The sequence below is a fragment of the Dryas octopetala genome, chromosome 9 (assembly GCF_963921425.1).
Source record: "Dryas octopetala chromosome 9, drDryOcto1.1, whole genome shotgun sequence".
NCBI lineage: Eukaryota > Viridiplantae > Streptophyta > Magnoliopsida > Rosales > Rosaceae > Dryas > Dryas octopetala.
The window spans coordinates 15,533,177-15,546,318 of record NC_141374.1 but is presented as its reverse complement, the minus strand read 5'-3'; the positions used below and the strand labels follow the sequence as shown (position 1 = coordinate 15,546,318).

At 37.1% G+C, this 13,142-nt stretch overlaps 2 protein-coding genes across 2 annotated transcripts; one reads left to right on the top strand and one right to left on the bottom strand.

Annotated features, from left to right (window-relative positions):
- The first annotated feature begins 3,877 nt into the window (after positions 1 to 3,877).
- On the top strand, positions 3,878 to 5,412 carry LOC147274729 (disease resistance protein RPM1-like). Its single transcript, XM_086228357.1, has 2 exons — positions 3,878 to 5,271; positions 5,358 to 5,412. The coding sequence occupies exons 1-2, from the start codon at positions 3,878 to 3,880 to the stop codon at positions 5,410 to 5,412; spliced, it is 1,449 nt and encodes a 482-aa protein (XP_086084483.1).
- LOC147274728 (Tetratricopeptide repeat (TPR)-like superfamily protein) lies at positions 5,303 to 7,749 on the bottom strand. The gene is made up of 2 exons (XM_086257567.1): positions 5,977 to 7,749; positions 5,303 to 5,432 (listed from the first exon to the last, which is right to left on the bottom strand). The coding sequence occupies exons 1-2, from the start codon at positions 7,625 to 7,627 to the stop codon at positions 5,413 to 5,415; spliced, it is 1,671 nt and encodes a 556-aa protein (XP_086113693.1). The 5' UTR covers positions 7,628 to 7,749; the 3' UTR covers positions 5,303 to 5,412.
- Between the last annotated feature and the right edge of the window lie 5,393 nt (positions 7,750 to 13,142).

Genomic DNA, 13,142 nt, shown 5'->3' with positions numbered 1-13,142 from the left:
GAGAGAGAGAGACTAGAAGTCTAGTAGTAAGGCAAAGAGTATTTAGTGGATGGAGGGAGAAGGAATGAAGGCAAATTAAAGACAAAGGTAATAAATGGGAGGTACACTACTACACTACACTAGCTAAAAAAGAATGACTATGACCCTCCATCTCTCTCTCTCTATCTAATAATAATATCAGGGACCAGAGTGTGTATGTCTCCCATCTCTCTCTATCTCCTGCATAAATTGACTGACAACATATATATATATTTATATATACACACATTATTTCAAAACTGCAGCTATAGCTAAATTAAAGATTGATTTAATATAAACATATCAAGAGCTAGCATTAAGCAAATATTGGACCTAGCTAGCTTCTAGCTAGACTTCTAGTTGCAACATATATGCAGGACTGTATGATTAATATATTTCATAAACTAGACAAAGAAAATGGTTTCAGTTTTTTTGGTTTGTCATATACTGCATGTATTGCCAATATTATGTACTGTATATATACCTGTATCAATTTGAAATATCCGGCCCTAATCCCACTACACATTGAATTCATAAACTAAAAGAAAAAGTGTTTATGTGTGCAAAAAGAAGTCAAAGGATGTATAGCAGTGTCCTACATATAAATTAAGATTTTTTTTAAGAAACTCTTGATTGATATGATCATCAATCTTGATCTTTAAAAGAATCATTAATCTAATTACTTACTGGTACGTTTTTGGAGATCATTTCTATATATAATCCCATGTACTTTTTTGTTTTTTGTTTTTAATCAAAATCCCATGTAATTTCTTGTATGAACATCCGAGGGTCACAAACAAGTACAATAATGGAGGCCGACAAAATGGTTTCTAGTAAGCAACAAGGTCACTGCCAAGTAAACATTGGTTGAATATCACATCTCCCAGTCCTATCCATGTCATATCACATAAGTATTTGTTTCCTTAATCGATTTTTTTTGTGTTCCTATATATATTCTTACACGCACTTATATATATCTAAAAGTATGTGGATCGATTACCTAATTACTACTGGTGTACGTTGAGTCCAAGTTTGAATTCCCTTATTACTACTTCTTGTACATTCATGGCTCTTCATGAGATTAAATAATATTTGATTAGCTTATTATGTGTTGGACAATGATAAGAGTCCCACCTAGTGATCAATAGCTGAAGGAGTTTTGAGGGTACCCAATGGACTAGTTACAGCCCTTTTGATCTGGTACGACTCCATGCATATGTACATATATGTCACTAGTCATGCACTACCTTATAATGATTTACAACTCAAAGTGAGACAGCTAGCCCTGCTGGTCCAAGGTTGAAAGTTTGCAGGGTTGCTTTCACGGGTCGACCCAGATTTGAGACAATATATATATATGGACGTGACCACATGATTGTGACACATGCAAGCTAATTAGTGCAATGGAATTTGCTAGAGAACCATATATATATAGCTAATTAACATATATGATATATCCCCCAGATAGCGCTATCAATGACTGCTTTAGGTTATGATGGTAGTTAGTGGTCGTTAATTAACCTGTTATAAAGTTCCATATAACGGCTTTATCAAAAAACAAAAATTGTAGTTCAAAATGATAACACAGTTAGTAATTTTTCATGATTAGTGAATGCCAATGCCGTTCTAAAAGAAGAAATGTTACTGCTTAATTTGCTGACTTCTAGTCCTGCACTCAGCGGTATCATAGAATTCTCACATCATAATTGTGTTGTGAATTTTAATATGACCGACAGTACGTTATCGATCATTTGAGCATTCGAACAATTAAATTGATCGAGCATTCAAATGTTTAAAGGAAAAAAAAAAAAAAACGATAATTTTCTATTCTCTTTACTTGTCGACTTAATTATTTTTCCGTTTGCTCTTACAAAATAAAACTCATATATTATTATATATTGCTAAACCATTTCCAGACTTTTAGTTGGTCTAATATGCAATTACCAAAATTAGGAGGTATCCTAGACCCGTAGAGAGGGTCTATAGCCCTCCAAGTTGGCGGGGCCTTGAGAGTACCGAAATGTTTTTCGGACTATCTATTTTTGTTGTTAGTCCCTATCACTCACAACCATGAATTCTTCTTCTTCTTTCAAGATAAGGGTTGCAATTTCCAATTTCTTATACATGTTTTTGTTTTTCAATATTCACTTTTTTTTTTTTTTCCTTTCTTAATTAGCCTTTCAAAAGGGAGGTCGACTACAGTTTTTGAAAGCCTGCCGGGTTTCCCTATACACAACCATGTGGCTTATAGCCTTATGGGGCCAATGCCTAACTTGAATATTAATTATACATGATATACAATTATTAGAATTAAGGTTAAAAAAATGGAATCATAATGATTAGAGATGGCTAACTGGTCAATACCTAATTCTTTTCTTTATCATTGGTTGGATATTAAATTAGGTTCAAATACTATGCTTAATTAATTGCTTCTTTTAGGATAGGAAGTGACATGTTTTGAAAAAAAAAAAAAGTTAGTAATGCTCAATCTATGTTGACAAAGATATATAGAAGGAAAAAAGACATCATTATCTGATGGTGAGATATAAAATAACACCAAATATGGCCATATATATTCTAAACAAATATTACATTAGATTTGGTTAGGTTCAGGTTCAGGTTCAGGTTCAGCTGCATGAACATGACCCTTATGGAGTTGATCGAGTTGATGGGTTTATTGTTTTAGCTTTTGATCGAGGAGATGAGGATGAACTTGAATCCTAAAGAGTAAATTAAGATCATCATTGATTAAAGAGCCCTATTGAAATGAGAATTAATGTTGGTTTATGGGTGTAAGTGTAATTAATAAGCCCTTTCAAAATCTCAGAGAGTGTATGTAAAAAGACGATAAACCTCAGGAGTATAAATGTAATTAACTTTTGAAATGATCCACTAAATTATGATTTCTGATTTATAATATTCAAAGGGGGACTACTCACCTATATCTATAAGTCCCTATCTATGCGTATTAGCAACAAGGCAAGGCAGGCCAGCCTTTTCAGAAACTTTTCTAGGCAAAAATGTAGTAGCCAGGCAATGAGCCTCAGGCTAGAAGCACGGGCAAAGATTAATATAATTATAAAATTCTGTTACTTTTCTCGAAGGTTAAAAAAAAATTGCAATGTATATGAAATTAATTATTAACGTTTAGTTAAATAATTATTATTTGAGTGTTGCACGGAAAAACAAAAAAAAAATAGTTTTTTACTCTCAAATTCAGCAGTCCAACAAGCCCACGAAGTACAGACTCTAACAAGCCCAAGACTGCAGGAGCTTTCTGAAGTCAGTACATTGTGGGCTTTAGTAAGAACCGCTTGTTGGGCCTTCTGTTCTATTTCCATATGAACCAAGCATAAACCACCGAAGAGTAATTTCGGCCCTACTACATGCATATCATTATCATCATCATCATCATCTAATCTTCATCCTTGTCCTAGTTGCCTAGGTCGGCTACATGGATTCTCATCTTCTTTCATTTTTTTTTTTTTATTAAATGCAAAATTTATATTAAATCTAATTTTATAAGACCCTTTTCAATTACTTCTCTTGGTATTTACTGCAGTGACAAAGCATGAAAAGCAGGCTGCTAGCCATACAAAGCTCTCAACGATCATAAATCATGTGTTATCTGTTACCATCATAAAGTCACATCAAGTACCCTCGTTAGACTCTTCATCTATAAACTAAAATTTGGATATGCATGCTTTGTAGTATCCGTCAAAATATTTGCTTAATTAATTAGTAGAGACTACAACAGGCCGACTGCAAACTGCAAAGCATATTCCCTTGTAACCATGACTTAACATACCCTATTACATAAGCTCTAACCTATATATATTGTTATCTTTCTCTTCTATATATGCCAAAACAGTTTGTGCAACTCTATAGCCAGTTCAGAATTCAGACACCATTGAAGGAGAGATGGAAGAAAATAAACTCTGATCAAGGAAATGAAGAAGGTGAGACATCAGCATCTTCTTCATCTTTCCCATTGGAATCATGTTACAAAGATTTACCTGATTGTCTTCAGCATTGCTTAATGTATTGTTCCATCTTCCCCGAGAACTTCCGGATTCCTAAAGGGAAACTTATCCGGTTACTTGTGGCCCAAGGACTGGTACAAGAGACAGCAGGGGAGATAATGGGGGACATAGCAGAAGAAAATATATATGAATTGATCAACCAGGGAATGCTTCAAGTAAAGGATGAGCACCCTAGTAGATCCGGGACTCAATTGCGAGTCCCCTCTCCTCTTCATGAATTCTGTCTTCGCCAAATGGAGGAAGGAAATTTCATAACCTTGCGTTCCACTTCAGATTCAGTGATTCGTCAGAGTACACACCGGGTTTTCATTTGTTCAGACATCACAAAACTCTCAACCCTCTTGAACAATCTTCAACCTACTTGTTTATTCCTGCTGGGGAATCAAAATCTTTCTCAACATAATGGTGATTGGTTACAGTTTAATGGTGCACACTCTTTGAGAGTGCTAGATCTGGAAAATACCAAAATCAAAAGGTTACCAGATGAAGTGGGAGAACTAATACACCTCACGTATCTTGGCTTGAAGAGCACTGATATAAATGAGCTGCCAGAGGGACTTGCTAGATTAAAAGCCTTACAAACTCTGGATATTAGGTGGTGTGGGTACTTGACAGCCTTGCCAGATGAGATACTTAATCTTGTAAGGTTGAGGCACCTCAAAATGTTCATGAACATGGACGTTCGCGGCATGAAGCTACCAGAAGGAATAGGAAGATTCACAGATCTTCTGACCCTTACAGGTATTCATGCTGGTGGTGGCATTGCAGAAGAATTAGGTAACCTGATACAGCTCAGAAGACTAGGAGTGATGGATGTGGGTGAAGAAAATATCAGTGAGCTATTTGCCTCCATTATGAAGATGCAGGGCCTTCTTTCCTTGTCTCTAGAAGTAAAGCACGCCTTCAACCCGGGAAAACTTGTCCTCTTGGAGTCATTCTCACCCCCTCCATTTCTTCGAAAGCTTTGCCTGGAAGGACTCTTAGAAAAGCTACCTACTTGGTTTGGTTCCTTGGAAAGGCTTACAAAATTAAGATTAGGTTACTCTAAACTGTCTGAGAACCCATCATTGGTACTTCAACTCCTTCCCAACTTGAAAAACTTAACCCTTTGGCATGCTTATGATGCAAAGAAAATAGGGAAAGAGTTTTGTGCTGCTGGTGGGTTTCCAAAGCTCGAGGTTCTCAGCATTGCCTCTCATGTTCTTGAGGAGTGGACAGAACTTGAAGAGGGAGCACTACCTAACTTGAAATACCTCCACTTGCACAACTGTCTGAAGCTGAGGATGTTACCTGAAGGTTTGCAGTTTATCACCACACTGCAGCAGTTGGATTTGCTGCCATTGCTGGATGATCATGCAGAACGGCTGAAACCTGATGGTGGAGAGGAAAATTACAAAATTAGGCACATTCCAGAGATATCATATATTACCATCTCTATGTTGCAACAAAGGATTAGAGCTACAGAAGTATGAAGAGTTATAGAACTCGGATCAAGTTTGACTGGGGATCCCCATTAGAGGGTTTTTTTTTTTTTTTTTTTTTCCCAGTCGAGTCCCATTAGAGGAGTTGATGTTGTTAGCTATCTGTTTGTGTTATATGTATCTATCATTTACCCAATTATCTTGATCTTTCAATAATTACAATATTATGCATTCCTTCAATCTCTTAAAGTTCATTACAGACTGATTACAATTTACAAGTTAGTTATTTCTGGGCTTCTTTATGCATCACCAGAGAGATGCATATAAAACCAGAAGGTAAAACAAGCAAAAACAATCCAAGATTCAAAAGCATTTCAAATTATCTCAGAAAGTAAGAGTCTTTTCATAGTCCAATACTCTCCTAGCACGGATAGCTTGTCAATGGATGACTAGCCTGATACAAAGAAGATTTTGGTCAAGCAGCAATTAACCACCTTTAATCCAGCTAAGCCCAGGCATCTTCCTCAGTCTGCCTTCTGTGATGTAATCCCTCAACTTCTTTGCATCATCCCACCTCCCATCACCAGCATATATATTAGAAAGCATGACTCTATAAGCACTTTTTTCAGAATTTTTTTCAAAGAGCCTCTGGGCTACAATTTCTGCCAGCTCAGAATTTCCACAGACATCACAGCACATTAAAAGGGCCCCCCAAATGCCAGAGTCCACTGGTTCTGGCAAAGACAAGATAAGATTGTAAGCCTCTTCCAACTCTCCTTCCATCCCGAGAAGTTTTACCATATGAACATAATGCTCTGCTCTAGCTTGAATGCAATACTCATCTTTCATTCTTCTGAAAATTTCCCGGCCATCTTTGACGAGGCCAGCATGGCAGCAAGCACAAAGGAGAGCAGAAAAAGTAGATTCATCAGGCACTAATCTGTTCTCTAGTATCTCATCGAACACTCTAAAGGCCTCAGAGGCAAGTCCATGCAAACCAAGACCCAGTATTAATGAATTGTATGAAACAATGTTCTTTTCTGGCATGATCTCAAAAACACAAGCTCCCATGCCCAAGAAACCGCACTTCGAATACATGGCTATGAGAGCAGAGGAAATCATGACATCCGATTCTAGTCCATGTCGAAGAACATAAGCATGTATCTCACTACCAGGCCCTACATTTGCTATCTGAGAAGCAGCAGCCAACACACTGGCAATCAAAATGGAATCTGCCTTCTTACCTTCCATGCTCAAACTCCTGAAGAAGAACAATGCCTTATCATAATCTCCAGACTGAGAATATCCAGTTATCAAAGCAGACCATGTAACTAAATCTGGCTGGAATAAACCACTAAAAACTCTATGTGCAGAGTTCATACACTTACATCTTGAATACATGCTCACAAGTACACTACTCACATGAGCATTAGAATCTAAATTACATTTCAAACAAAGACCATGTATTCCTTGGCCAATAGATATCAAGCTCGAATCCATTAAACCCGAAAGCAACCCAACAAATGTATATCCATCCGGCACCATCTCTATGCATCTCATCTCACTAAATAATTGTAACCCTTTGTCCCAAAACCCACAACTTCCATAACCTGAAATCATAGAATTCCACAAAACCAAATCCATCTGTGGTGTCCCATAAAACACCCTACCGGCTTCATCAGCAAGACCGAGTTTTGAATAAGCAGTTACAAGTGCACTACTACAAATGGAGTCCAGTCCTAACCCAGAAACTGTTACTCCACAATGGACAAGTTTCAGTCCATCCAAATCAAAGCTCTCAGAGCAGGCACGTATAACACAAGCATAAGTGAAGTTATCAGGTTTAGTTTCAGTCCTAACCATCTTTGTAAACAGAGAAAATGCATCCTCAAATTTGTGGGCTTGAGCGTGGGCTCGAATAATGGAATTCCAAAGGTAGACGCTTTGGCTGGGACTTTTCTCGAACAGTTTAGAAGCAGAGTGAAGGTCACCATTGATGGCATAGAATCTGACAATTCTAGTTGCATAAAATGGGTCATGGAAGAGATGGGTCCTTATAATCAAAGCATGCAATTGCTTACTTCTTGATAAGGATTGGTAAATTTTGGAGAGGTTCAAGTGGAGCAATTGGAACTGAAAGAACATTTAAGTGGTAAGTAGATTTAGGAACATCAATTAGGAACATGGGTTCTGATGAATCTTGGTTGCAGGCTCCTCAAGGCCAGCACTTGCCTACCATTATTAATGTTCATGCTTTGACATCCAAAGCAAAGCAACTATGTCTTCTGAAAATGTCCTTGTCGAAACTACAAGACCAAAGTCTGCTCATGGTTCGGCCCAAAGGCTGTTCTTTTCGTTGTTCGTCAGACGGCCCAAAGGCAGTTCAGAAAGTCCGGTTTTTGTTTTTATTTTTAATCCCTAATTTTTTGTGCATGATATGATCACAAGGTTCTGAAGAGAAATTTGGCACGATTAGATAGAGAAATTATTATGTATAATTGATATATTGTTATGTAGTATAATCAGTTTATGTGTTATAATATAAATGAATATTATTAATATTATATCTTATTAATATAAATATATCTTCTAATAATTATATCCTATAATTTTTTGATTAGATGAGAATGTAAAATCATCAATTGTATATAAGAAAATAGACCAGACACTGTAAAATCTCTTACCTATCAATTCAAACAACTAAATTAGAAAAATTATCAGTATGTGTGGTGTGTGTGGATCTACAAAAGTGTGTGGTTGGACTCATCAACGGCACAACACTCTTGCTTTTTTTCTTTTTTTTTTTAGATAACTATCGTACAAACTACACCGACAAAAACAGTGCGATGGGCGTGACACTTCTCTAGTTAAATTCACACTTCACACATTTATCTGCCTAAATGCTCTCAATAACAAATATTATATGCTGCTCAGGAAATTAATTTGATAAGGTCTTTAATTTGGTTTTCTTAATAGTGTGAAAATTGCTGAAATTATGTACCGAATCAAGAAGAAAATATTAATCAGACAATGGATCACACATATACATACTTTGATCCATTCAATGTAGAGCTTGTAGCTAGAAATTAATTAAGACCCCAAAGCCCATTAATGGACTAATTGCAACACTTAATTAGTTGAAAAGTAAACTAAAATCCAATAGCCTCCCAAGCATGCATCATATCATAAGTGGAGGAGGAGATTCAGAACGCTGTTATTTCGGTCGATTTCTTAAAGGTGAAGGTGGTAATATAACGATTGTTCTTAAGCTGAAAATAGGAACTATTTTATTGCTGCTAACATCAATATTATCATCACCAATCTGACCTTGTTTTCTTCCAATATTCATCTTCCTCAACCCATCTCTGCAGCCAACATGCCATGAACGTCTACTCTTCTCACCACCTTCAGCCATAAGGAAATCACAGCAAGCAAGAGAAGAAATGTTAATAAAGTGTCCAAGATATATGATCATGCAAGTTCTATTTAACTATTACAGATGTCATCAAAGGAAGATATATATTATTACCATGAGGAAGCTAGCAATGTAGAAGTTGCTTTCAGAGAAAGGACAGGCATGTAATTTTACCATGTAGTGACACAATTTGACTTTGGAACCCCTACAAAATGTAGAGTTAGTGGGTAGTTGACTATTGAGGATTGCTTTGACAAAAAAAAAAAAAAAAAAATTCTTATCATGACTGAATAAGCTAGCTACAGTAGGATCCCACAAATTAAACCCAGTGATTTAATACCGGCAATCAGTGGAGGAGCTTTCCTGCGTGACGATCACATATGATTTCTCACTATATGCATGTGGGTCGAATTTTACATACACGTTGTAAGAAATAAGTCACATGTGGCCGTCCTATTTAATAAATGACCAAACACATAACATTAGATTATAAAAGTTGGTGCCTTATGGTGCTCAACACATGCTTGACTATTAGTCTTTAGGAATACCTCAATTTTGTAACTGAAATTGGCACAAGTTAATTCATTTATATTTAGGATGTTGAATAAAAGCCAGAATATTTATATAATTTTCAGACAGAGCTGTTTTTTTTTTTTGGCCAGGAAACAGAGCTGTTTGATCTGCAGTCAACCATTCCAACAAGTTGCTTCCGGAAACCAAAAGCCACAAAAAGAAAACCAAGTTTGAGAATGTGGCTTAAAATAAAGTTTTTTTATTTAGCAAGTGGGCGGAAATTCTGGCAGCTAAAAATTCTAAGACCTTGTGATGAATAGAGCAGCTGATTTTGACAGTTTTACTTCTCTATGATACTGTTTAAACTTTAAGTGATAGTTATTGGAAGGTACCTTACTGGTTAGGTAGTTGTGTTCTACTGTTTGTATTGTAAATCAGTCATAGCTGTATGGCCTTAAGTATGGGCTCCCCTTTTTTCCCGTTACCTGCTGTGTCTTCATGTATTTAGTCAGGTTCCCTTGTAATCAATCAATACAATCAATACACAAACTGTGTTTACATTTTCTACATGGTATCAGAGCCTGATCCATAATAGGCCTGTCCTTATTTCTTTTTCCTCTCTTCATTCTATTCTTGAATGGCAGAGGCAGAGGGTAATCCCTTCGGTTCTGAGGCCGAGATCTCTCTCGTTCCTTCTACAAGTGTTCATGAAGCTGATGTCAACCCAAACCAGCGATTGTGTTCTGTGCTGCTGAATGAATTCAACTATCTTCCATGGTCCAGAGCTATTACTCTTGCTCTTGGAGGAAGGTCCAAGCTTGGGTATGTCAATGGAAATTTAAAGGTTCCTGAAACTTCTTCTCCTTTATATGAAGTCTGGTTGTGTAAGGATCAACTTGTGATGTCATGGCTTCTCAACTCCATGGAATCCAAGGTTGCTGAAATTTTCAGTTTCTCTGAGTCATCTCGTCATCTCTGGGAAGCAGTTAAAGAAATGTATGGTAATCAAAACAACTCAGCTCGTGTATTTCAGCTTAAGAGGGATATTGCTAGTCTCCAACAAGCAGGAAAACCTTTTGTCCAGCATCTTGGTAGCATGAAAAGTATGTGGAACGAGCTTGATATGTATCGACCACACACTGCTGATTCAACTGAGTTGTTAAAAAGAGGTGAAGAAGATAAGATTTTTCAACTATTGGCAAGCTTAGGTTCTGAATATGAGGACCTTCGCAGTCACATCTTGATGAGCACTGATCTTCCATCACTTTCAAATGTCTGCACTACTATTCAGCGTGAAGAGGTGCGTAAAAAGGTTATGAATATGGAAACTAGGGCCAGTGTCTCTGAAGCTAGAGCTTTTTTGATCAACACCAAGCAGCCTGAAGACAAGGTGTACAGGGGCAAAAGACCAGATCTGAAATGCACATATTGTAACTCTGTTGGCCATGTAAAAGATCGATGCTGGAATCTACATCCTGAATTGAAACCCAAGTTTTCAAAAGACTATAAGGGTTTCCAGAAAGGTCCTCAAAATCACATTCACAAAGCCAATCATGCTGCTGCTATTTCTACTGATGGATTGTTAAATTTCACTGCAAACCCTGCTACCTTAATCAATGAGTTTGCAGCTTATCTCCAACAAAAGAAAAAAGGAGATTCTAAAATTGAAGGGATGACTGGTGCTTGCATGAATAATGACAATTCCACTGCACTTCTTGGTAAATTTACAGGATTCTTAGCAGAAGCTGAAGGTATATCTCATGATGAGATTCCAGGTATCTTGAATGCTTTCTCAACTGCTCTTAATGTTAGTCTCATGCATGATTTTTGGATTATAGATTCAGGTGCCACTGATCACATGACAAATCAAACCACAAATTTACATGATTTTGAGACATTATCCCAACCATCTCAAGTTTCTGTTGCCAATGGTAGAGATGTTCCAGTTATAGGTCGAGGGAAGATAAAACTTATCTCTGAAAATGTTGAGTCCACAGCTTTATATGTTCCATCTTTTCCCTTTCAACTGCTGTCTGTTGGAAAAATTACAAACTCTCTAAATTGCCTTGCAATTTTCTCTCCTCATAATGTTGCTTTTCAGGATCTAGTCACCAAGAAGCTGATTGGTGAAGGTTTCTACCTAAATGGATTGTATTACTTGTCAAAAGATTTTAAAGCTCCAAAAGAGTTTCAAGTCAGTTCCAGTTTAGCTCAAGATCATCAGTTGTGGCATCAACGTCTAGCACGTCCATCTAAACCTGTTTTGTCCACTTTATTTCCCAGTTTATGTAAAACATCTCTCAACTGTGAAACTTGTCATTTGTCCAAATTTGCTAGACTCCCTTTTGATTCTTCTATGTCTAGAGCTAGTAAACTTTTTGAAGTTGTACACTCTGATGTTTGGGGTCCTGCACCTCTAGAATCCTTTGATGGTTACAAGTATTTTGTGACTTTTGTTGATGATTTTTCTAGAATCACCTGGTTGTATCTATTGAAATTCAAAAGTGAAGTTATGACTGTTTTCAAAGATTTTCATAATATTGTCATGAATCAATTCTCATCTCAAATTCATACTCTAAGATCAGATAATGGCACTGAATACATGTCCAATATCATGTCACAATACCTGAGCACACATGGCATTATGCATCAAACAAGTTGTGTAGGTACCCCCCAACAAAATGGGATAGCTGAGAGGAAAAATAGGGATCTACTTGAAAAAACCAGAGCCCTTATGTTCCAAATGAATGTTCCAAAAAATTTTTGGTCTCAAGGGGTACTTACTGCCACCTATCTCATAAACAGACTGCCAAGTCGTGTTCTGCAGTCAAAAACACCTTATGAGGTCATGAAGGGTAGGAAAGTCAATCTGTCTCATCTAAGGATTTTTGGATGTACATGTTTTGTTCACATACAAGCACTTCACCGAGACAAGCTGGATCCTAAGTCTGTTAAGTGTGTTTTTATGGGGTATTCTTCAACTCAAAAGGGATACAAATGCTACAATCCCAGTACTAGGAAGCTACTTGTTTCAAGAGATGTCAGGTTTGATGAAACCACACCATATTTCAACAAGCCATCAGAGTCAACCATTCAGGGGGAGAATTTCTTTGATTTTTTCCCTTTGCCAAATCCAGCTGCAAGCCATGATGATATTCCTTCAGTGTCTATCAACACCAATGTCTCTGTTCCTAACAATGATGATCTGATAGCTGAAGAAGAGGTAGAAGCTTCAGATGCACAAGTGCAAACCAATGACGCCTCCATCTCAACTGAAGTTGCTGAACCTGACATACCTTCAGCTCCACCTAGAAGAAATCCTCCTCGTGATCGACGTCCACCATTGAGGATGCAAGAGTATGTGACTTACACTACCAGGTATCCAGTTGCCAATTTCATAAATTACAGCAAAGTGTCATCCTCTCATGCAGCTTTCCTTAGTAAGATATCAAATGAAAGTGAGCCAAAAAACTTTCACGAGGCTAAACTTCAAGATGTATGGCGAAACGCTATGCAAGAAGAACTACAAGCATTAGATGCAAATAAAACTTGGAGTATTGTCAGTCTTCCAAAAGGAAAAAAGGTGGTCGGCAGCAAGTGGGTTTATAAAATAAAGTTTAACTCTGATGGTTCGATTGAAAGACACAAGGCAAGATTGGTGGCTCGCGGTTTTACTCAAACATTTGGAGTTGATTATAAGGAGACATTTGCTCCAGTTGCCAAAATGAACAC